The 23,449-nt window shown below is 44.9% G+C and overlaps 1 protein-coding gene across 17 annotated transcripts; it reads left to right on the forward strand.

The window, feature by feature from the left end:
• The first annotated feature begins 1,857 nt into the window (after positions 1 to 1,857).
• ETV3 (ETS variant transcription factor 3) lies at positions 1,858 to 22,191 on the forward strand. 17 transcript variants are annotated; one of them, XM_081494096.1, is made up of 7 exons: positions 1,858 to 1,907; positions 3,845 to 3,903; positions 4,499 to 4,736; positions 5,969 to 6,084; positions 10,119 to 10,142; positions 12,164 to 13,222; positions 13,892 to 15,537. In XM_081494096.1, exons 2-7 carry the CDS (start codon positions 3,858 to 3,860, stop codon positions 13,909 to 13,911), a joined length of 1,503 nt encoding a protein of 500 aa, XP_081350222.1. In that variant the 5' UTR covers positions 1,858 to 1,907; positions 3,845 to 3,857; the 3' UTR covers positions 13,912 to 15,537. The 17 variants fall into 17 exon arrangements, with proteins under 17 accessions (XP_081350222.1, XP_081350223.1, XP_081350228.1 ...); XM_081494097.1 differs by lacking the exon at positions 10,119 to 10,142 and having other exon boundaries at positions 12,164 to 13,231; XM_081494102.1 differs by lacking the exon at positions 10,119 to 10,142.
• The last annotated feature ends 1,258 nt before the right edge of the window (positions 22,192 to 23,449 follow it).

Here is a 23,449-nt window from a genome sequence, read left to right on the forward strand (position 1 = left end):
AAAGCATTGTTCTAGGTACTATGCAGAAGATACAAAGGATATATAGACAGTTCCTGAACTTAAGGGACTCACTGTATAGCTGAAAATACTGGTAAAATGTTACCAAGCCCAAGTTCGTAGTGCTCACAGCATGACAGGGCAATATATCAAGAGATGAGTTGTTGGGGCAAGGGAGAGCAATTTCTATTCAGAAAGCCAGGAGACAGAGAAGATGGTGGACTAATGTCCCAAAGAACCATCTTCCCTGAGTCAGAATTCAAGCTTCTTTTATATTAAAAAGGGATGGGGGTAAAGTCCTGATTCCAGGATGTGTTAACTTCTTCCTTCCTGCAGCCATTTCCAAGAGGGCCTAGTCAGGAGGTTTCCTATGTGCTAAAGAAAGATGCTTCAGGTTAACACTCATTACATGGGAGGAACAGTTCCCAGAAGTGGAATTTAAGATTACAGGCAGCATTTCTTGAGTGATTAACCTAAAGAAAAGAAATAGAATACAAAGGTTAAAGCAATCTATTCTTCCCTATTACAGTAATCTATATATGGCACTTAAATTTTTATTTTATTCACCTACATAGGATTTTCTCACTAGAAAAGACCTTGTATCACCAACGCCATTCTCTTTTCTTTTTAAACAGAAAATGCAACTGTAGGCCCAGAAGGGACCAACTTACTAGCTAATTTACAGTAATGAGAGAACAGCTAGCGGCAAACCCAAAACTGGAAGCCAACTTTTCTCACTAATGGTGATGTTTCATGTTCTTGGCATTCAGGATATAAACGTATAGTTACAACAGCAGTACAAAACAAAGTTTACTCCTTTATCCAAATTGTAATTCCATTTCTCTTCTTCACTTCTGGCACATTCTTCCTGATCATTTCAATTCACTTCAACTTTACTGATCCCCATTCCTCCCTTTTTTTTCCTTTTAAAGTAAAACTAGGCCTTGACATCACTCAAACATACAGGGCTGGGATGGAGCTAATGTTGAACTGTTTGAGGTCCTTTACTATTCAAGAACCCTAAAGGAAGAACAGAAAGTGCTTTGGACAAGATGCTTGTCATAGCTTGAGCAGGAACAAAAGACAGAAAAAAAGAAAGGGGAGATGTATGTGAATGACTTAGGGAGACATTCAAGCTGTTTAGAAGAGGACAAATTAAGACTAAATGCAGAGGGATGGGGACCAGCGAAGAAACATCACAATCCCCTTATGGGTGGGCGGAGGGGTAAAAATGCCTAAGCAAGGCGATTCACAGAAAGCCTCACGGAGTCTTTTCAAAGTATATGAAAAGGCTCTTTCTTAAGAGGGTAAAGAACGCCCTCTGAGGTCCGCGGGTGTCTCTTCCCATTGTGAAGGCTCTCCTCTCTAGGAGGTCGCAGACCCCTTTTAAGGAGAAACGGAAGACCCCGCCCCCTCCACCCCAAACTGGTCTGGGGGAAGCTTTATGTCGGAGCCGGGCCCCTTCCAGTGAGAACTGCGAGGTGCCCTCACGCGACAGGTGAGGCCCCCGGGGCACAACCTCGTCCACACCGGACCGGCGGGGCCCGCCGACCACAGGCCAGCCGCCCGGCCACCGGCCACGAGCATGCGTAACGTGCCCCCGCAGCGTGACGCACGGGCCGCGCCGGGGAAGCTGCGCGGGCAGCGCGGCGGGAGGAGCGCGCGCCGGGGGCGGGGTGCGGGCGGAAGCCAGCGTCTGCGGAAAGGAGAAAGGAAAGGGAGACGCGGCTGGGTGCGGCGGGGCGCGGCTGGGAGACCGGCGGGAAGGCGCCGCCTCCTCCCCCGCCCTCTCTGCTGAGGATGGAAGTGACGAAAGCAGCCGAGGAGGTCACTTCCTGCTGGGGTGGATGAGGAGGAGCCGGAGACGCCGCGGAGGAGACCGGACCGAAGACCGACTGTGCCGGCGAGAGGTGAGTCCCGGCCTCAACGCCGACCCGTCCGGGCCGACCCCCAAGCTTCGGCGGGGACGGCGTCCCTGCGGTCAGGGCCGCGGGGAGAGCCACGTACTAACCCTGCTGGGCCTCCCCCAGCGCGGGGGCGGGGGAGGGAGGGGGCCCCGTGGCTTAGGGGCGACGGGGACCCGGGCAGCGTTCTTGCGGTGGCTCCGCGGAGCCCCGAGACCACGGGGAGGGGAAGGCCCGGTCAGGAGGCAGGTAGATAGGAGACTCCGAGGGCTGTGGAAGCCGGGACGCGGTACCAGGCTCTGCAAGCCTCACTCTATGGGGAATGGTCGCAATCCGAGGGAGGGCAAGGGGCCTGCCGGGCTGTGCAGAGTTAAGATGAGTGACCCTACTTCGACAGTGTGTCCTCGAAGTGAATTTGCGAAAGGCATGTAGAGGCGCCTCCGGACTCTTGGGAGGGAGGCGTTTATAGGTGAAATCGGAGAGTTGGGATGTCAGGAGAGAGCTTCCTGGGCACGTCATTGTTGCGGCGGGATTTGAACCCCAGAGATGTGAGTGAAGGCATTCCCGTGTCAGGATAAAGACCCCGCGACCCGACAGAGCAACCTAGTTGTTAACATTCAAGGCAGCTTCCTGGAGCCGTGGGGAAATTAGTGTTTTTCCTCCCTCATTGTCACGGAGATGGAAGCAGCCAGGAGAGGAAACTCCTGGCCTCAGCTCTGGGACCTTGTTATTGTGTATTTTGTGTATGTAACTGTGTTTCTGTTTATGTTTGTTTTCTCCTTCCTTTGGGGCATTTATCCATCCTCATTCCTTGGTAACTTCTTAGACTGAAACTTGCTGGTCTTCTAAATGTGTATGGTGAGGGGAAAAAAAAAATTTCAAAGGATCTAGAGGAATCCTAGGTTAGATGAAATTGCAAGATTAGGAATTTGTATCCACCCCGCCCTAGGGTCACCAAGGCACCTACATTCCCTCTAGACTCCTGCTAATGTTGATGCTGAGGGCCTGTCATTCACCCTGGGGAACTGCCTGAGTAAGGGTAGATCTGCTTTCTCCTGCTTGCATATCTCTCTGGCAGTTTTACTCTTCCCTGCTTTTTGCTAAAGGAGTAACTGATACAGGCTGCTTGCTGCTAGGAGCAGGAAATTTATTAAGGAACTGTAAATCTGGATGGAATGAATTCAAATCACAGCCAGACTCCCTCCACTTGTTGAACAGAAGGTTCCCAAAAATGCTTACTTCTTTTTTCCTTTCTGTTAAAGGGAGAAAATGTAAATTTTTTTCTCAGAGAAAAATTGAAGGAGTGTGAGTTCTCGTGTATAGAGTAACTGTACATATGGTGTGTTTACTTCCTGTATCCCAGGGTGTTTTTCAAGGAGGAAGGGGCAGTTTCTGACTGGGAGGAGTTTTCCTTTTCCCATCTCACATAATTCAGAAAAGTAAATCAAAATCAGATGTTCATTCTTGAGTGGCAATCAGATGAATTTAGGTTTTGGCTTTTTGGTTTTTTTTTTTTACACTTTAAACTGGTACATCTGGGTGAACTCAGGCTTGTGTATCTTGGCATCTAGGCCTGTCTAGTAATAGAAGACAAACTGTTTGACTTGTTCTGGCTGCCTTTTTGGACTCATTTCACCATACCCTTCCTTTTTTTACATTTGAAGGATTGGTCAGGAGGAAGAAAACAAATATTAAAAACAGTGTTTGCTATTTGTGGTTTAAAGTCAGGTGAGAGATAAATTATGGTCTTTGAAGTTGATGACCTGAGGATCATCATTTCACGACTTGAGGATTAGCACTCTGGAAGTGACATGTTCAAAAGAGGGTTACATAAGGAGGGAAAGATGAGGAAATGGAAGTTTGGGGAAAGGCTGTAGCAGAAAACCTTGGGAGGATAATAACAGAACACCTTTAAGGTAATTGATGTGGCTTGTATCTCTCAGCAGGAGGGTGAAAATGAAAGCGGGCTGTAGCATCGTGGAAAAGCCAGAAGGAGGTGGAGGTGAGCAGAATTTAATCAATCATTTTCTGATGTACCTGGAATGTCCCTCAGTGGTTCCTTTTCTCTTCACTTGGGCTTGGTTCACAATGCCAGAATGTGACTGACCACCTCTTGACAGGGTAGATACTGCTAGGACGGTTGTATGCTTTTTCCTATGGATGAATGTTAACAAATGTGGTCACCACACCCTTATTTCCAAGCTTTCGAGTCTCTTTCCTCTTAGAGAAACAATTCCAACCTTGGGGAAAAGGTGCTCTTTTCTAAAACATTGTCTTTCCTGTGTGTTCCCTTTGGAACTTTCGTGTCCTCACAGGAAGTAGGCATGAGATTTAGTAAAGTCTGAAAGGGGAAAAGATTAGGACACCTGGCTGCTGCTACCCAGCTCTTATCAGATTTAATGATTGCCATAAGGAAAGGTAACTTCTGTCTGCCTTCCTCTGCGCTGTTGTGATTAGCCCCAGTTGGCTGAAAGGGTGTTCATGGCATGTTTGCACAGCACTCTAGAGATTCTGAGCGTTGGAATGTGAAGCTGGGGATACTGGTATGTATGTTCCTAGTTCCTGACTACGTTGATCTTGCCCTTTTCATATTAAAGGGTATCAATTTCCTGATTGGGCCTATAAAACAGAGTCGTCCCCAGGCTCCCGGCAGATCCAGCTGTGGCACTTCATCCTGGAGCTGCTGCAGAAGGAGGAGTTCCGCCATGTCATTGCCTGGCAGCAGGGAGAGTACGGGGAATTTGTCATCAAGGATCCAGACGAGGTGGCCCGCCTCTGGGGCCGCAGGAAGTGCAAACCACAGATGAATTACGACAAACTGAGCCGGGCCCTGAGGTAGGGGAAAGAATTCCCAAATCCATTGTGTTAACAGATTGGAAAGAGGCTTAAGTAGTACCAAAGTAGTTTGGTACATGTTAGATAAAAAGGTATCAGGTGATGAGAGACTGCACCAGTGAATAACGTGTAGCTTTACAGTGGGAGTAGAAGAGCTGTTAAATCTGGGTGGCACAGGCACAGGAGGAGAAAAGGCATATCTTTGGTTGTATGTAGGAGGGAATTCCAACGTGACTGGCACTGGATCCTGACAGCCGATTCTGCTCAGTAGTGGGCGAGAATGTGTGGTGAAACCTGGATTGGAGCTAATTTGTAATCCAAGATATTAGTTTAGACTTCCCGGTTGGAAATCTATTAGAATGTCTCTTCTTTAGGCTCTCCTGAAAGAAACTAGAAAAAGAGTGAAGCAGGCACACAAGAGGAGTGCTCGGTGCATGTGGTGCCCTCACTATTGAGGAACCAGTGGGCTCGGGGTGGTCGGTTCGTAGGTGGCTCCAGCTTGTCTAAAGATTGGTCACTCTAAGTTTTCTCAGGTTCTCTTTTCCCCTTGTCAGTCTTTATGTTTCATAACCCTTTACTCCTCCAGGGTTGTTTATAATCTATGCCACTGAATATATTCAAGGTTCTAGGTACACTGAAATTCCCCTGCCTTCCTTCATTGTGTGACCCTGAACGTAAAACCTGAGCAACAACATTGCTGGAGCCTCTCACTTCTTTTGAAAGTGAAGTAGGCCAAGCTGACTGCTGTTTTCCAGCTCAGAATGTACCATTATTTGACCTGCCACCATAAAACAGTTCTACATTCCTTTGTCTATGCCTTGAGCTTAGGCCTCCAGACTAACCACATCAGGTCTCCCAAGAGATTTGTCTGCCCCCACCTGGGGAAGGCAGAAAAGAGAAACGAAGCAGTGACGTATAGTGGAACAGGAAGGAAATAGACTAAAGAATTGAAACCATAGAGAGAGAAGAAAAGTGGTTGGGGCTAGCATAGGTGTACAGGATCTCAAAGAGAGACTGTCTTTGTAAAGGACTAGAATCTTGTTGAAAATTGAATCAGAAAAGTAAGCTCTTAGGTCTTCCAGCTCTAACCTGAGGGTAAAGCTGCAAAGAATGATAGTGATGTTTGCCAGTAATACTCAAGAGCAAGAGCTGTTGACTGTCGAGGTTACCTAAGTATATCAAAAATGGTCAGTAGCTAGAAGACGATTTGACATGCATTCTTGTTTTTACAGATACTATTACAACAAGAGGATCCTTCATAAAACAAAAGGGAAAAGGTTTACTTATAAATTTAACTTCAACAAGCTGGTGATGCCCAACTACCCATTCATCAACATTCGGTCAAGTGGTAAGATGCAAACTCTCTTGGTGGGAAGTAAATTTTGAGTTAAAAAAGAATTTTAAAAACCCAAGTCTTAAGATTTGTCATGTTTAAGGGGTATTTAGAAACACTAAAGTAATATGATCCCCTGGATTCCCTCTGCCAAGTATTCTCATTCTTTTCACAAGAAGTGATAGACTGCAGCACTGAGATAGATTTGGTTTACTTGGTTCTATTTTCTGCATATTACCTGTCATCTCCTAGATATTATTACATTATCCTCTTTAGGAATAGTATTCCATAGGTTTGTGTTGATCCTTAAGTTCAGGATTCAGAATTTTAACACCCAGCCCGGTGGCTCTTTCACAGACAAGAACTAGTTTCTAAAACACTTCCGATTTTCTATGAAACAACCAAGCTCACCCTTATCAAGTGAATCTCATCAAAACCACAGCATCCTTGATCACAGGAGGGTAGGTTCATATGTTTGCAGTGAAAAGCAGCGCCTTTGATCTGCACCAACAACTCCTCAGAGAACAGGGCTCTGGGGTTACTTGACCTTCTCTCCTCTGAACTGTTGCAAGGCTTCCCCTCCAGGCTCTCCACAGGATAGCCTTCCATTACAGCTTTTCACAGAGGTTTTGAGTCTGCCTCTCAGCGAAGGAGAAGGCAGTCTCTGATAAGGATGTTTGTTTTAAGGTGCAAATCAGGCCCCTGCCTAAGAAAATAGATTGTATTTTACTAATTTCTGAGCAGTCCATCAGTGCTCTGTCTTTGTGGAATTGTATAAGGCAAAGAAATCTGCTTATGACTCTGTAGTATTGTAACTTCTCCGAGAAAAGTTGGAAGAAACCTGAAAAATTAGAGCAGGGGTGTGGCTGAGAGAATATGCTGAAATCCGTGGCAGATATGTAATTACTACACACAACAAGTTAGGGCAGTTTTAGCTTGATGCTGCTATCATTACAGTTCCATCTCCCCTGTAACCACTCCCTCCTGTCCCTGGGGCATGCATTTAAAAAAAAAAAAACTATTGGAATGCATCTCTAATTACAACCTGTTTTCTTTCCTTGTGCCTGAGGGAGAGGTGTTAGGAAATCAAACCTGTTCTAACCACTGGCATCTTGTTTCCTCTATTTTTCACTCTTGCCCCCTCCCTGTGTACCTAGAGGAATTTTGACTCGAGGAGTCAGTTCTTTGCATCAGGTGGCCAAAGTATTGGAGTTTCAGCTTCAACATCAGTCCTTCCAATGAATATTCAGGACTGATTTCCTTTAGGATTGACTGGTTGGATCTCCTTGCAGTCCAAGAGACTCTCAAGAGTCTTCTCCGACACCACAGTTCAAAAGCATCAATTCTTAGGGGCTCAGCATTCTTTATAGTCCAACTCTCACATCCGTACATAACTACTGGAAAAACCATAGCTTTGACTAGACGGACCTTTGTTGGCAAAGTAATGTCTCTGCTTTTTAATATGCTGTCTAGGTTGCTCATAACTTTTCTTCCAAGGAGCAAGCATCTTTTAATTTCATGGCTGCACTCACCATCTGCAGTGATTTTGGAGCCCAGGAAAATGAAGTCTCTCACTGTTTCCATTGTTTCCCCATCTGTTTGCCATGAAGTGATGGGATTGGATGCCCTGATCTTAGTTTTCTGAATGTTGAGTTTTAAGCCAACTTTTTCACTCTTCTCTTTCACTTTCATCAAGAGACTCTTTAGTTCTTCGCTTTCTGCCATAAGGGTGGTGTCATCTGCATATCTGAGGTTATTGATATTTCTTCCAGCAATCTTGATTCCAGCTTGTGCTTCTTCCAGCCCAGCATTTCACATGATGTACTCTGCATATCAGTTAAATAAGCAGGGTGACAATATACAGCCTTGACGTACTGCTTTCCCAATTTGGAACCAGTCTGTTGTTCCACGTCCAGTTCTAACTGTTGCTTCTTGACCTGCATACAGATTTCTCAGGAGGCAGGTCAGGTGGTCTGGTATTCCCATGTCTTTCAGGATTTTCACTGTTTGTTGTGATCCACACAGTCAAAGGCTTTGGCATAGTCAGTAAAGCAGAAATAGATGTTTTTCTGGAACTCTCTTGCTTTTCTGATGATCCAGCGGATGTTGGCAATTTGATCTCTGGTTCCTCTGCCTTTTCTAAATCCACCTTGAATGTCTGGAAGTTCACGGTTCATGTACTGTTGAAGCCTGGCTTGGAAAATTTTGAGCATTACTTTACTAGCATGTGAGATGAGTGCGATTGTGCGGTAGTTTGAACATTCTTTGGCATTGCCTTTCTTTGGGATTGGAATGAAAACTGACCTTTTCCAATCCTGTGGCCACTGCTGAGTTTTCCAAATTTGCTGACATATTGAGTGCAGCACTTTCAAAGCATCATCTTTTAGGATTTGAAATAGCTCAACTGGAGTTCCATCACCTCCACTAGCTTTGTTCATAGTGATGCTTCCTAAGGCCCACTTGACTTCGCATTTGCATTTTTTCTGTTGAAAACCCACAAATCCAGCCACTTAGATAACCTGAATGGGGACCAATATGCTTTTCCAGGAAAAGGAAATCTAGCCCGTCACTCTGTGAAGACTCTGGCCTAGCAACCACACAGTAGTGGCCTAGAACCGCCTGTTGTGCCAGAAGGCAGTTGAATCAACGTTGATTCTTAACCAGGCTCAAGATCCTGATCAGAAAATGATGGGGAAAGCAAAAAGTCCATTTCTTTTAGGGATACAACTAGTTTTTTACATCCTGGATGCAGATAACCCCAAAGAACTAGAGTCAATAGTTCATAGAGAACTTTTACCCAAATAGACCAAACATTTCAGGTTAACTTCTAATGATGACAAAGAAATGTAACATTTATTGAACATCTACTTAATGGAGATACTTTTGCCCAGTGTTTTTGTGAGTTAACTCATGCCACACTCACAGCTCAGTAAAGTATATGTCTTAGTATCTCCATTTTACAAATGATAACATTGAGGATGACAGCAGAGTCAAAGATTGATCAGGGTGGCTTGAATACAGTTACCTGTTGGACAGTTTCTCAGGAAACAATTCTTGAGCCATTGAGCTATTGAAATCTAGCTCATATTTAATAGATCATACATTCCTTCCCTGGATTTGGGATTCATTCATTTGTTCAACAAATAATGTGTTAAGACTTAAAGAAAAAGATTATGGGGGAGTTATTTCCCTCAAGGAACTTAAAATTTAGCAAGAGAGATAAGATATCAATGTGGAATGTGATAAATGCTCTAAGAAGCAGAGCTGTGTGGATTTAGATCCTGGAGGCTAGAGTGATCTTGTCTAGATGCTGGGTTGATACAGTTGGGCTGTTTTGAACTGTGTGTTTTTGAACATAGAAGCAATACGTTTTTTTAATGTATTTTTAAGTTTTTTAATATTTACATTAAAATGTATTTTTAATGGACTTATAAGAAACATTGGAAAGATACAGCAGATATGTAGTAAAAATGCTTACTTGTCAGGGCTTGGGGGCAAACCCTTCAAGGGCAAACCATTCAAGGATGAACTTGAGACCTCTCTACCCCACCCCAGGTTTTTTTTATATTTATTTTTATTTTAGAAAACTTTCAAAAAGAAAACTTTCAAGCTACAAAAAAAAATTGAGGGAGAGAAAATAAACTGCGAACACTCATATATCCTCTACTTACAATCACTAATGGATAACATTTGCTTTATCTACATGTATAACTTTTAAATCTTTCAAGATTAAGTTACAGATGTGACACTTTATCTGTGAGTACTTCAGTATGTATCTCCCATGCACAAGGACATTCTCCTAATCACAATAACATTACCATACTCAGGAAATTTTAACATTGCTCTAATATTGTTATCTAATATATGGTCCATATGCCTTTAAAAAGTTTTAAATTTTTAAACCATGATTATTTTCTAATAAAAAATCATATATTTTAACAAATATGTGGAATTTGCTATATGCCAGTACTAGTTTAAGGACTTCGCAAATATTAACTCTTGTAGTTTTCATAGCATGAGGATTAGTCCTGTTATTATCTGTTTTACAGGTAAGGAAACTGAGACTTGGAAAGGTAAGTAAGTTACCTGGCATAACATAGCTATTAAGTGGTAGGGCCAGGGTTTGAACCTAGGCAAGGGCCTTATTCCCATTTTGCCAGAGGGGTTCAAAAACCATTGGTTACTTGTACCAGGCTACAAAGTAGAAGGTGCTAGAACTAAGATTCAAACCCACATTTTCCAGCCCTACTAAAGTTGGACTGCTGAAGCTAGTTAAAGGGATCCAAAATGCTACCTCCAAATTGCCTTCCTTCACTCCCTCTAAACATACTTGGAAAATGCTCTATCTCCATTTTTGCAAAATGTATTCTATCTCCATTTTTGCAAAATTGATGATGTGTCTTTAGCCCGTGTAGAGGTAGAGACTGAAATATCTACCAGTTTGGAAAAACCAAAGCAAATAACTGAATTGTTCAGGAGACAGGACCTTCTTTATCACCTCCCTTTCTCTCCATGTTATACTTATTCAGTCCACCAGCACACATAAAAGTGTTGGGGGGAGGGAGTGTTCTGATTTTTTTCTTTTGCTTTTGAATAGATGTGCTCTTAATACAAAATCAAGATCCAAGAGAATCAAAAAAGAGTAGAATCATACCCACTATAATACGCTGGTAGCAGAAATATTTTGGAGACCCCCCTGAGTCTGCTCAAATTATATACAGATCCATCCATCTGTTTTTCCTAATCACACAATTAAAATCAGTGGTTTTAGAAAAAAGACCTGCAGAGCAGTTTTCTGCAGAACATCAGTTTGGGAGATGCTGCTCTGGCACAGTATTCTTCAGACACGTGTGCCAAGAAAGCTACACAGTCTTGCACTTACCAACTGACTGCAGGGTCCTATCTGAAGATGACTCAATTATAACAAGAATAGAAGAACACAGCTGATTGCTGGCAATTCCTACCCACATCGTATCTTGTGCACCTTTTTGTTTCTTCTCCTGTGTTACCACACTTTCATTTATTTGGGTTTTTCTTACTTTTTCTTCACCTTTACCCTTCCCTCAAGGTAAAAATAGCCCTCCTGACCTCATCAGTGACAGAAGACACTGATGCCTCCCAGGAGCCCATAGGGCCGCTGAGGCCTCATACCTCTTACTCTCTTGAGTATCAGAAGGGCTTTTGAGGGCAGTAGAGAACTCGTGAGCCTCTCAAGTTGACTTGTGTAGCACAGTGTTGGTTTCTGCTTAGAGCTTCAGATCTCAGTCCACAAATTTGGGAGACAGGTGGTAGGTACCGGACTTTCTTCCAGCCTCCTCAGTGGTTGAAAGGCATTGAAGGCAGGATGGGAATGGAAACCATTATACAGAATTTGTATAATAGAAAATAGATTTGGAGAGATTGAAAAATATTAGGCTTTCTAGAAAGAAGTGGTTGTATGTCAGAAATGATAAAAGATACACCATGAGAACCTGCCTTAACAAACATGTCCCTTTCTTGTGTTCTGTTTCTTTTCTTAAAATATGGTCTTGCTCGTGTGGATATTTGTGAGGTACAGGGTCTTCAAGCTTTTAATGCATTGTTTATGTACATATCATCCCCAGTTTTGTCTGTTGGTTTTGGTTTGTTTGCTTAATTAATAGGCATGGCCCAAATTACAAAAATAAGAGAAGACCATTTGCAAACCTGAGAATTGAAGCAGGTGATATATACTGTATATATACACTCTTACACTCATTCATTCAACTGATAGTTATTAAAGAGCCTACTAATTATTCAGCCCTGAACTGCTGGGAATCTGCTTGCAAGTAAGAAATCCCTGCCTTCATGGGGTTTAGAAAACAGATAAACAAGTAAATGATATTTTAGATAGTAATGAGTACTAGGAAAACAAAGTGAGTAAGAGGCTAGAGAAAGGCGGCAACTAAATTGAATGGAGGAAGCTGAAGAGACAAGCAGGTGAGAGATTCAGTCCAGCTGGAATGTTTGTTTCCTGTTGTTCTTCAACATTTTGTACTTACTTAGCGTCAATAAAATTGCTGATCATGCATGACTAGACCTCTAAAGTGGCCTTTTGTCTTTCCCACCCTCACAGGTGTGGTTCCCCAGAGTGCGCCACCAGTGCCAACAGGCTCTTCCCGCTTCCATTTCCCACCTCTGGACACCCATTCTCCAACTAGTGATGTGCAGCCAGGGCGGTTCTCTGCTAGCTCCCTAACTGCTTCTGGCCAGGAGTCAAGTAATGGCACTGATAGAAAGGTGGAACTTTCAGAGCTGGAGGATGGCCCAGCCGCTGACTGGCGCCGGGGCGTGGATCTCATGTCCTCCCGAAGTGCCGTGGGTGGAGGGATTGGCCATCAGAAGCGCAAGCCTGACATCATGCTTCCTCTGTTCTCCAGGCCAGGGATGTACCCTGACCCCCATAGTCCCTTCGCCGTCTCTCCGATCCCAGGCCGTGGAGGTGTCCTTAATGTCCCCATTTCACCAGCCCTCTCCCTGACTCCCACCATCTTCTCCTATAGCCCCTCACCAGGCCTGAGCCCCTTCACCAGCAGCAGTTGCTTCTCCTTCAACCCTGAAGAAATGAAACACTACCTTCATTCTCAAGCCTGTTCTGTGTTCAACTACCATCTGAGCCCACGGACATTTCCTCGTTACCCAGGGCTCATGGTTCCACCACTGCAGTGCCAGGTGCACCCTGAGGAGTCATCCCAGTTTTCTATCAAGCTGCAGCCCCCACCCGTCGGGCGGAAGAACCGGGAGAGGGTGGAGAGCAGCGAGGAGGCAGCACCTGTCTCTGTTCCCACACTGACTCCTGTCCCGCCGAGAATTAAGGTGGAACCAGCCTTGGAAAAGGATCCTGAGAGTCTCAGGCAATCGGCACGGGAGAAGGAGGAGCACTCACAAGAAGAGGGCACTGTGCCAAGCAGGACCACGGAAGAGGAAAAAAGCACCATCTTTGCCCGCCCGGCTGCACCACCTGTGTGGCCTTCTGTACCCATCAGCACCCCAAGTGAAGAACCCCTGGAGGTGTCTGAAGACAGTGAGGACAGGCCTGGCAAAGAGCCCGGGGCACCTGAGAAGAAAGAAGATGCCCTGATGCCCCCCAAGCTTCGGTTGAAGCGGCGCTGGAATGATGACCCTGAAGCCCTGAGTAAGAATGGCAAGTTTCTCTGGAATGGGTCCGGACCCCGGGGCTTGGCAACAGCCGCTGCTGATGCTTAGAACTGGAAGAGGATTGGGAGCTGTTTATACTATAATCAAACACACACATGTATTTATGTAGCAAGATTTTGGGGTGGGGGGTGGGGAGGGAATTAGACTGGTTTGATCATTCTAGGGGTGTAGACTTGTATTTTTATGTTTTGGGGATAGGATGGGGTGTCTTCTGTTGTAAATTAGGCGGGATGTGAACACACTTTTTCCTGGTGAGTAGGACACGGGAAGGATATTACTGAAAAGAGAAAGAGCCTCAGTTTCCTATTGAGGCTTACACTTTGACAGACTCCCAGAGGGCCAAGAAACTGTTTGGTCCCATAATAGTTCAGGTTCCAGACTTATTTCTTTTCTATTGTATTTATATATGGAAAGCCATTAATGAATCTATTTTGCTCTGAGAGAGATACATAAAAGGGAAAGGGGCATGGTTGGGAGGTTGAGCAGTGAGAGACCATTAATACTAAGTATTTTGCCTGAAATGTTTCTAATTATTTCAGGGGAGGAATAAGATAATCTGTCTTACTGGGGCAGGGGGATGTTCACGTGTTGCTCTTTTTCTTTTTCCCTTTGTTGTTGTTTGGCTTTTTTTTTTTTTTTAATATAGAATGTTTTCAGGAAACATGAAATGTACTGCCAGTTAGAGCGGGGCTGGGAAGGCACAGGCACCAAGCCTCAGCTACGTGGTTGAGACAGGAAGCCCTGCTGTGAATTTCTTGGACATTTCACCTACTTCATCTGTTAAGAAGCCATGAGGAGTTGTAAACTCTTGTTCAGGGAAGAAAGAAGAGGACAGAAGGAAGTAACCTGATGCCTTTAAAAACAAAAACACAAAAATTATCTTTTTTTTTTCCCACCATGGGTTTGGGGAGCCAAACCAATGTGTGACTGTGAGCGAGTTGACTGAGAGACAGGAGTTGAAGATGTCTCTGTTGTGTCTGCTGCTCTTAACGTTTTCTTAAGTCAAAGCCTTAACAATGAACATACTTCAACATGATACGGGTCTGTCAGTGTAAACCTGTAAAAGGGCATGGACAACTTTTCAGATAAGCCAGAAGTGTTGGAAAATGGTTTAACTTTAAGCTGGTATTTAATCATCTCCACTTGATGTTATTGGGATGGGTAGCAGAAAGGCAGGATTGTGGGCTTTAAGGGCAAATTATACTTGGAAATGCAGAAGGTAGCTGGGGGTACAAGTGGATGTGTATGAGGCTGAAGGAAGAGGTGGGCAGGAAACACAGAAGGCAGACAGATGCCACAAGGGCTGGTGCAAGTGAACAGTGGGTGTCTGTCCTGATGTGGTGTTGCCATTCTTGCCATACCCATTCTCCTAGATCGTACTGATTCTTAAGATCAATTGACTGTCCTTCATGAAACTCCAGGGATTGTTTCTTCATGGGAAGTTCTGTTCCATCAACTTCAAAGGAATGGGAAGGTATTGATCATATATGAAGCAAAAGGAACCTGGACTAAGGGCAGACAGAATCCACAGCCAGCTGTGTGTATGTGTGTGCACATGTAAGTACATAGTGTACAGAAATACCTAACATGGCTCAGATCCACAAGCAGCAGAAATAACCGCATATCTGGTAGAGGCAGGAAGTGGGCACAGGGATGCTTTTGAGAAATTCCTGACTCCATCTTAGCCTAGGTGAACTCAATGTACTAAGAAGCACTTGAGGGTTGTCTTTTTATGGTGGGGGTGGGGCGGGGGGGTTTTAAACTGGAGTGCATGCTTGAGAGAGGAGCCCAGGAAAGGTTAGAGCAGGTGAGTGAGTTATTAGATGGCTTAAGATGACTGGAGTCCATCATGCCTTTTTTTGGCAGTTGTCCTCCCCTTTGTTTGATTCAAATTCCATGAGTGATTCATCTTTCCCTGGAAAAAGGATTAGGAGAGTGGTCCCTAACAACTCAGGCTGCCATTGGTTGGTTGTGTTTTTGTCGGTTCCTTTCTCTGTACCTCGACTTACCTCGAATCAGAAAAGCAAGCCCAGGCAGGTGGTGGAAGAGGCATCTCTGCTTGGCATTGCCCAATCTAACCAGGGAGGCTGGCTGCCCACCATCTCTGTCCACTAGAGCAGAGGCGCCGGCAGGTGTCAGTATGAACTCAGGAATAGACATGAGGCCTTTAAAAAAAAGAGGGAGAAAAATCCATGATGCATACCTGTAACCCCCTAGAACCCAAGTGCCAGAATTAATTCCTAGATGCTGCTTCTGTTTGAATAAAAAGTCACTGCTTTTACACTTGAAAAACACTCAAAAAATGTTCAACTCCATGAAAACTGTTTTTGGCTTTAAGAAACTGTTTGATGTTTAACTGTTTCCTTTGATTGCCATTCCACCAGTAAATTGTTGGTTGATTTGCACTGCACACTGGGGTTGGGGGAGGGTACTCCTCAGAGCTGAACTTGGGATAGCCTGGGAAGTGGACCAGGGGATGTGGAGGTCATTGATATTTCCTGGGGCAAAGGGGTGGGAGATAGTTTTTCTCCCCTAAGTCCACTCCTGGCAGCACCTGTCACAAGTCTGGCACAAAGCCAGACCATTCTCTTCTGTGAACATCTCATCACAGACAGCATGTGGAAAGAGGGGGACAACACCAGGTCTATTTTCCCTCCCCATTTTTTCCAACGTTTGCTGTGCCAAATGTTTAAAAATTTGCAAATACAAATTTTGAAGTTGTATTAATCAAGAACCTGTTCTTGCAAGCTTTTCTGGCTATAGAGAAGAAAACAGTATAGAGATCTCTTCAGGGCATCCAGCCTTGCTGAGTGTTTTTGTTTTTTAAGAACCGCTAGGAGTGAGAAATGAACAATAAGTCCCTCTAACCCCAGTTTTCAAGCTGCACTGCATTAAACCCAGCTTGCTAACAGGGAATCACTGCACCCTAGTCCTCAGTGGGCCAAGAAACTTTCAGAAGCATTAAAAGAAAAAAATAGTTGAAGTATATCACTTCTTACCAAGCGGGTAGAGTCAGTTAGTTGGCTGTTTGTCCCTGTTTTTTATTTATTCCATAAATATGTTTGTGTTCTTTGTTTTATAGACAGTAATGGAATATACTTTTAAATTTGGAGGAAAAAAAACCAATCCAGTCTTTCAAGAACTGTTCGATTTTTTTGTTTTTGGCGGGGGGTGGGGCATTACCAGTTAATTTGTTTTAAAATATTTAGGCATTCTTTGAGTTATAAAATCGTGATGCAGGGATTTTTGGAAATTCACATGTGAAAGGTGACTTCACTAGTTACCCGCTTAAGCAGAATAGTGTGTATATGTACATAACGTGTAAGTAATCTTAACTCCATTGTGCAGTGCCTTTTAGATGTTCTGCTTTCTATAAAGTCTTCAAATTTTTGCATATATATATTATATATATATGATGTAATGTTATAGAAATATATGTATAATATACATATTTTTTCCAGGGGTATCTGATAGCTCTGTATTTTGTTATGGAAGTTGAAAGAAAAAAAGTATTTTACCTCAGAAATTAAAGTTAAATAAAAAAAAAATACTTTTAAGTAATGTTTGCAGAATGTTGGTTTTGTTGTTGACACACCGAGCCAGGGTGGTTGTGCCGATGAGAATTTGCTGCGTGTGTACTAGTTCCCCACCCCCACACTTGATTCCTGTTGTGCAGGGGACCAACATAGTGAGAGTAGGTCCCTTAACAGTTTTGGAGGTGGTCAATTTCCTTGTGTCAATAGCTGCTGCTAGATAGAATACCACTGAAGCCAGAGACAAGTAGGTTGGGAAATTTCATCCTCAAAATTGATATGAGAGTTCATTCAGAGTACATGGCAAAGCCAGAAGCAGTAGGCCACACTTTGTATGCATCTATTCACATGAAGTATTCAGAATAGGCAAATCCGTAGAGAAAACATAGCTTAATGGTTGCTGTGTAGAGTGGTAATGGGTCACATTTTCTTTTGGGGGGTGATAAAAATGTTCCGGAGTTAGTGATGATAGTTGTACAATTTGAATAGAAAACACAATTAGCCACTCCTAAAAGGGTGACTTTTCTGATATTTGAGTAATAATCGCAATAAAGGTGGTTGTGTTGATTTTGTTTTTTGGCTGCAGCTTGCAGAATCTTACCCAACCAGGGATTGAACCTGTACCCCCTGCATTGGGAGCACAGTCTTAACCACTGGACTATGAGACAGATCCTTTGTTTTGTTTTTTAGTATATGAAAGGCCAGTGCGAGGGAAACCTAGTATTTCCCAGAAGAGGACAAGTCAAGAGAAGTAGGAGGAGAACCTAAGTATCACATAACACACCCGAACAAAAATGGTGCCAGGCTTTTTGTTGTTCAGTCGCCAAACTGTGTCCAACACTTTGCAACCCCATGGACTGCAGCACACCAGGCTCCTCTGTCCTTCACCATCTTCCGGAGTTTGCTCAAATTCATGTCCATTGAGTTGTTGATGCTGTCTAACCATTCCTCTGATGCCCCCTTCTTTTGCCTTCAGTCTTTCCCAACATCAGTCTTTTCCAATGAGTCAGCTCTTCACATCAAGTGGCAAACATATTGGAGCTTCAGCATCAGTCCTTTCAGTGAATATTCAGGGTTGATTTCCTTTAGGATCAACTGGTTTGATCTTGCTGTCCAAGGGACTCTCGAATCCAAGCTAAGTAATCTCATTTTACTCTTGAGATAGGCAAAGTGATCTAAAGAGCCCAACATTTGTAGAGGCATAGCCAGATGTTAAATTTGACTTCTACGAAAGGATCCTGTGAGTTCAAGAAGGCTGGAATTTATGAGGGGTAAGGCCCAGGAGGCAAACTAGGATGGATTATGAAGGGTCTTAGGAGATATCTAGAGTTTACATTTTATTCTACTAGCAGTGGTCATCCCCAATATTATGCAGAAGAGTATGGGCTATGCCAAAGAGCAGGAAGGCCAGCTTGTGAAATAAACATCTCTGCTATTATGAGACTATTAACTCATTTTGGCAGGAAAAAGTGATGTGGCAGAGGCTGACTGGTTGACTCCCTCAGTTCAGTCGCTCAGTCGTGTCCGACTCTTTGCAACCCCATGAACCGCAGCACGTCAGCCCTCCCTGTCCATCACCAACTCCCAGAGTCTACCCAAACAAGTCCGTTGAGTCGGTGATGCCATCCAACCATCTCATCCTCTGTCGTCCCCTCCACGTCCTCCCCTCAATCTTTCCTAGCATCAGGGTCTTTTCAAATGAGTCAGCTCTTCACATCAGGTGGCCAAAGTATTGGAAGCAATCCAAATCAAGCTGGGAATGAATGGGCTTGGATGCAGACCCTGTAAAAGACCCTCCTGATTCTTTCCCATCCTCAGGCTGCTGAAAGCAAAGTGAGGCTTGTTAGGAATGAAACTGGATGTAGTTTTGAGATCAGGATCCCAGGCCACCGGTTCTGCCACCCCATGTTGGCCATTCAATGCACAGAATTGTACAGCAGTTATTCAAATTCTGAGCAAAGAGTAGTGAGTGATGATGAGCAGGGGGGAAGAAGTAAGGAAAGACATGGAGCTTCAGGATGAGAATACAGGCAGGGGAGGGGGTATCAGGGTGTGAGAGATGAAAAAGTGTAAATCTCAGTGCCTGTCAAGATGAGTGAGTCAGTATACCTGTGGCTGATTCATGTTGATGTATGGCAGAAACCAACATAACATTGTAAAGCAATTATTTTCCAATTTAAATAATTTTTTTAAGATGAATGAATAAGGAATTAACCCTTCAAAGGCTCCTCATCACCTCCCTGTTTACAGTCCTTAGTTTAGTTTAGAAGGCCCTTCATAATCTGGCCTCCATTTACCCTTCCAGCCTCGTCTTCAACCCCACACATGCACACACACACTCAGCCACCCCACACAAAGCCTAAGCTGCAACCAGAACAACCAGTGCAGTACTAAGTCATAGAGATGTTAACTGGTATGACCAGGGTTCAGGCCCCACTACCTGTGTTCTTAACCACTCATGCCGTAAGGCCTCTTGGCCCCACTGAACTCACTGCCTGAAGACAGACTTCCTCCCTCCACGTCACCTGACCAATTACATCTTATTCAAAATTCAACTCAGATGTCATTGCCTCCAGGGGCCTTTCCTGGGCTTACCTCTGTCCACCACCCTCACATACTGTTATCAGTGCTCTGCCAGTCTGGTTTCTCACAGGATGGTCTGGACGCCAAGGACTGGTAAATGGTCGGTTCATTTGTCTCCAGTGCCTAGCACACTGCCTGGAGCCTGAGGATGCTTGATGAGTGTTTAGTGGATAAACGAATAACAAGAAATATACAAAGGAGGTTTGATTGTCTGGATAGAGGATGCTGGTTAGGAATATTGAGAATGGGGAGGACTGCTGTCTCAGACATCCCCCCACTCCACCACCCCTACTCCTCTTGTCACAGCTTCTGCTTCCCTTCTCTCGCAGGAGCTGGGCGTGTTGACTCCCTGAGGAAGGGAGATAAACTGGAATTGGCTCTAATCCCATAGTCCCACCCCTGCCATTTTACTGACTGTGAGTCCTTGGGCAGATTATGGAACCTCTCCATGCCTCTATCTATTTTATAGGATTGTTGTGAAGATTAAATGATACACATAAAGCATTTAGTCCTCGAGTCCTTTTTTATGATATTTATGCCTGTACTCTATATGGAGGCTTGTACCTTCACATCACTTCCGTTGGCCCCTCTCACGAGAGGTAAGATACTTGGTACAGGAAGGGGGACCCTTTCAGGGCCCAAGAGTGTGCTCTTGTCTAACACTTGGAAATGAATTATCCGAGGAGACACATGTGCTGAGAAAGCAAGAGACTTTACCGGGAAGGGGCGCCTGGGTGGAGAGCAGCAGGGACCATGTGGCTCACAGTCTCAGGTTTTATGGTGATGTGGTTAGTTTCCAGGTTGTCTCTGGCCAATCACTCTGACTCAGGGTCCTTCATGGTGGCCTGTGCATCATTCAGCCAAGATAGATTCAAGTCAGAAGGACTCTGGGAGGTTGGTAGGACATATGGACTGGAGTCTCCTTTTGACTTTTCCTGAAGTCTTCGAGTTGATGGTAGCTTGTTAGTTCCACGTTCCTTACCAGGACCTTCTGTTGTAAGATAACTCATGTAAGTGGTTAGTATCAGGCCTGGCCAGGATGGGTAGTTTCGGTCAGTCATTCCCCTAACACAATGATCCCTGTTTTACAAATGAGAAAAATGAGGTCCACTGTTGCTGACCTTCCCACTGATTCAAACCTATCTCATGAGTCTGAATCCCATACTTTGCCCACTTGTGGCCTTGGATCTCTGAGGCAGGGTGAAGACACTTTAATCAGACACACAGAATTAGGGTGGTGCAGGGGACCCCGACCTCGGCGTTTCTCCAGGCATCAGGCCTTGTATTCCAATCTGGAGGGCAGAAGGAAAGTCAGCACCTGTAGCAGGCCCAGGGGACAGGGCATTTATCTCTGGACAGATTCCTGGGGCTTGGTTATGAGGACCTACCAAAGAGGGATAAAGATCAAAGATGAAAGCCTTCCCCGAATTCAGGGGAGCCTCACTCTGACTCCCAGGGCCCAGGTTGAGGGGGAAGACCCACATCTCCAGTCCCGGGCTCCAAGATCTGGGAATCTGGTCTAGGCAGACAATGGGGAGGGTGCAGCCCAAAGAGTGAGTGAAGACTGGGAAGTGAAGGTCTAGAGCCAAGAGGCAGCTGGCCCTTGCCCAAGCATCACTGCCTCTTGCCTCAGTTGTCAGGTGCTGGATCCATCCCAGCTTCAGCCCAAGGATTGGTTTAGAACAGTCAGAACCTCCAACCTTGGTCCCAGAGAGCTAAGGGCCCATGAGGGAGGCGCCTCTGGCCTCTCACCCTGGGTCCTGCAGGGACCTGACCAGGGAGGAGAGGGAAAGAGGGAGGAGGATGGAGGGACCCCTCTCCCCAGGAGACAGGTCAAACTTGAAAACACAGTTCTAGCTGTAGGGTCTTTTGTTCCAGGGTGTCTATTTTGTCCTTCTGTCCCTCACCCCCACCCCCAATATTTCTCCAAGAGTAAACAGATAGAGGGTGGGGTAGAGATGTCTTTGTATGATTTTGACCTTGCAGCAACTAACTAGAAGGAAAAGGGAGGGGAAACTGAGATTTGCAGCATAGGTATCTTCAGAATATCACAATAAAGGAAGTTTGCTTTGGTTCTCCCACTCCTGGCCCAATTGGGAAAAATCTTTATCTGTACATGTTGAAATTTTGGTGACCAACTCCTCCAGCCCCCATGTTGACAATAACAAGTAACATTTGTACATTCTTGTCACTTACCTTAATTTACTTGATCCACAGATTGATCCACAAAGTTGCCCTCTATGGATTATTATTACTATTATTATCTCCATTCTGCTGATGAGGAAAACAAGGGTCAATTAAGTTAAGTGAATCACCTAAGATCAAGACAGCTAGTAAGTAACCAAACCAGGACTCACCGAGTTTGTCCTGGTGTTTGAGAAGAAGACTCCATGCTTTCTCTCAAATACCTCCCTGCCCCTCGGTGATGACACACAGAGACTAGAAGGAAGAGGCAGGGGATCAAGCTGCTTTAAAGAGGCCCCTAGACTTCTCTAAGGGAAACATGGAATCATCACCAGTGTGAGCTGCCCTGAGATGACCTCCAGGCCAAAGAGGGAGAGACCAAACATGTATTCAGTCATTCATTCATTCCTGAAACTGACATGATGGGCCACATGCCCAGAGACACAATGGGTCCCTGCTCACAGGAGACTCACAAGGGCTCAGTTTCCTGGGGAAAACAAGTCAACATAATGAACTGAAATACAAGGCAGATTGTGCCTAGATGACAATAGTCCTTCATTTATTCAGCTAACATTTCCTGAGTGCCTGCTGGAGGCCAGACTCTGTCTTGGAATTTCACAGTCAAATAAAGACACTCTGAGTCCGCCAGGAGCCTCCAGTCCAAAGATGGGTAATTAGGAGGCTCTGGCTCCTTCTCCAGTGCTCTCCCCACAATGCCACAGCCTTTCCCTGCATTCCCCAGTGAGCTGTAACTTTCCCAGTTACCAGAGAATTTTCAGTACTGACTTGGGCAGGCAGGAACTCAGATGTCCCACAATACTGGGGGAGTTCTCACTCTCCTCCATGCCCCTTCTGAAAAAGAAAAAAGAAAAAAATCCAAGACCCCTTCTAAACACAGGCACCAGTCCCCATGTGGACTGGTGCCCTTCACCAGCAGCAACCACACCACCACCCTTGGGTCAGCAGGAACCAGGGTCCTCCTCCTAGCCTCCTGCCCCAGAGTCCAGCTTGGCCAGCACCTGACGTAAGCATGCTCTATAGATAGAGTAGGTAGGTTGTATTGCCAATAACAGTGAAGCAGGAAGCACAGCTTCCTCTCCCACAGTTAGGTCAGGCTGATGGGGATGGCTTGGCCCTTGCAAACCTAGTTCTCAGCCTGAAAGAGCTCCTACCTGATGGAGGAGAGGGGTGTGGGGATCCCCTTATCTGCACTCGCCCTCAGGACACAGATGTGGGCAGCTGACTATCCATCTGGCTAGGGCTGTGGCCCCCACCTAGGGGGTAAGGGGATGGGAGTGGAGAAGATAGAAAATGAGTGGGACTATAGTCCATCAATCTAGAAGGACTATTGAGAGTGGCCCCGTTTGGGAAGGGAGGACAGAGAATGGGTGAGGGCATATGAGATGAAGAGGGGGTCCTGGGTGTTGGGGGGGTGGTGGCAGCCCTAGCACAGGTTGGGAGCTGGGAGGAGCAGGGGGTGATACTTTGGAGGACAGACCACAGAGGCTGAAATGGAAGGCAGACTTAGAGACGAATTCCCAAGAAGGTAAGGTGGGGGGAACTGAAGCAAGCAGGCAGGGGCTACAAAAGGAGTGGGCAGGGGAGCGGGGCTGAGAGCAAGGAGCAGCCCCCCCAACCTCCTGCCCATGGTATTGATCCACTAGATTACTCAGTTTCACCCGTATTGATCAGGTAATTGCTTTATCTCGGGTCTCATTTGAGCTCTGCATTCTCCTGGCTTCCCCATCTCTCTCCCTCATTTTTTTTCCTATCAGCCTGACACAAGGTTTCTTAACACAGAAATATATATATATATACACATATATATATGTATATATATACACATATATATGTATATATATATATACACGTATATATATATATATATATATACACACACACAC

This window comes from Giraffa tippelskirchi, chromosome 5 (assembly GCF_054371585.1).
Source record: "Giraffa tippelskirchi isolate mGirTip1 chromosome 5, T2T-mGirTip1v1.2.pri, whole genome shotgun sequence".
Classification (NCBI taxonomy): domain Eukaryota; kingdom Metazoa; phylum Chordata; class Mammalia; order Artiodactyla; family Giraffidae; genus Giraffa; species Giraffa tippelskirchi.

Coding starts and splice junctions, on each gene's coding strand:
- ETV3 (XM_081494091.1), top strand. CDS start 3,858: ATGAAAGCGGGCTGTAGCATCGTGGAAAAGCCAGAAGGAGGTGGAG. Junction 4,737..5,968: donor AAACTGAGCCGGGCCCTGAG/GTAGGGGAAAGA, acceptor TTGTTTTTACAG/ATACTATTACAACAAGAGGA. Junction 6,085..10,118: donor CATCAACATTCGGTCAAGTG/GTAAGATGCAAA, acceptor TCTGTTTTACAG/GTAAGGAAACTGAGACTTGG.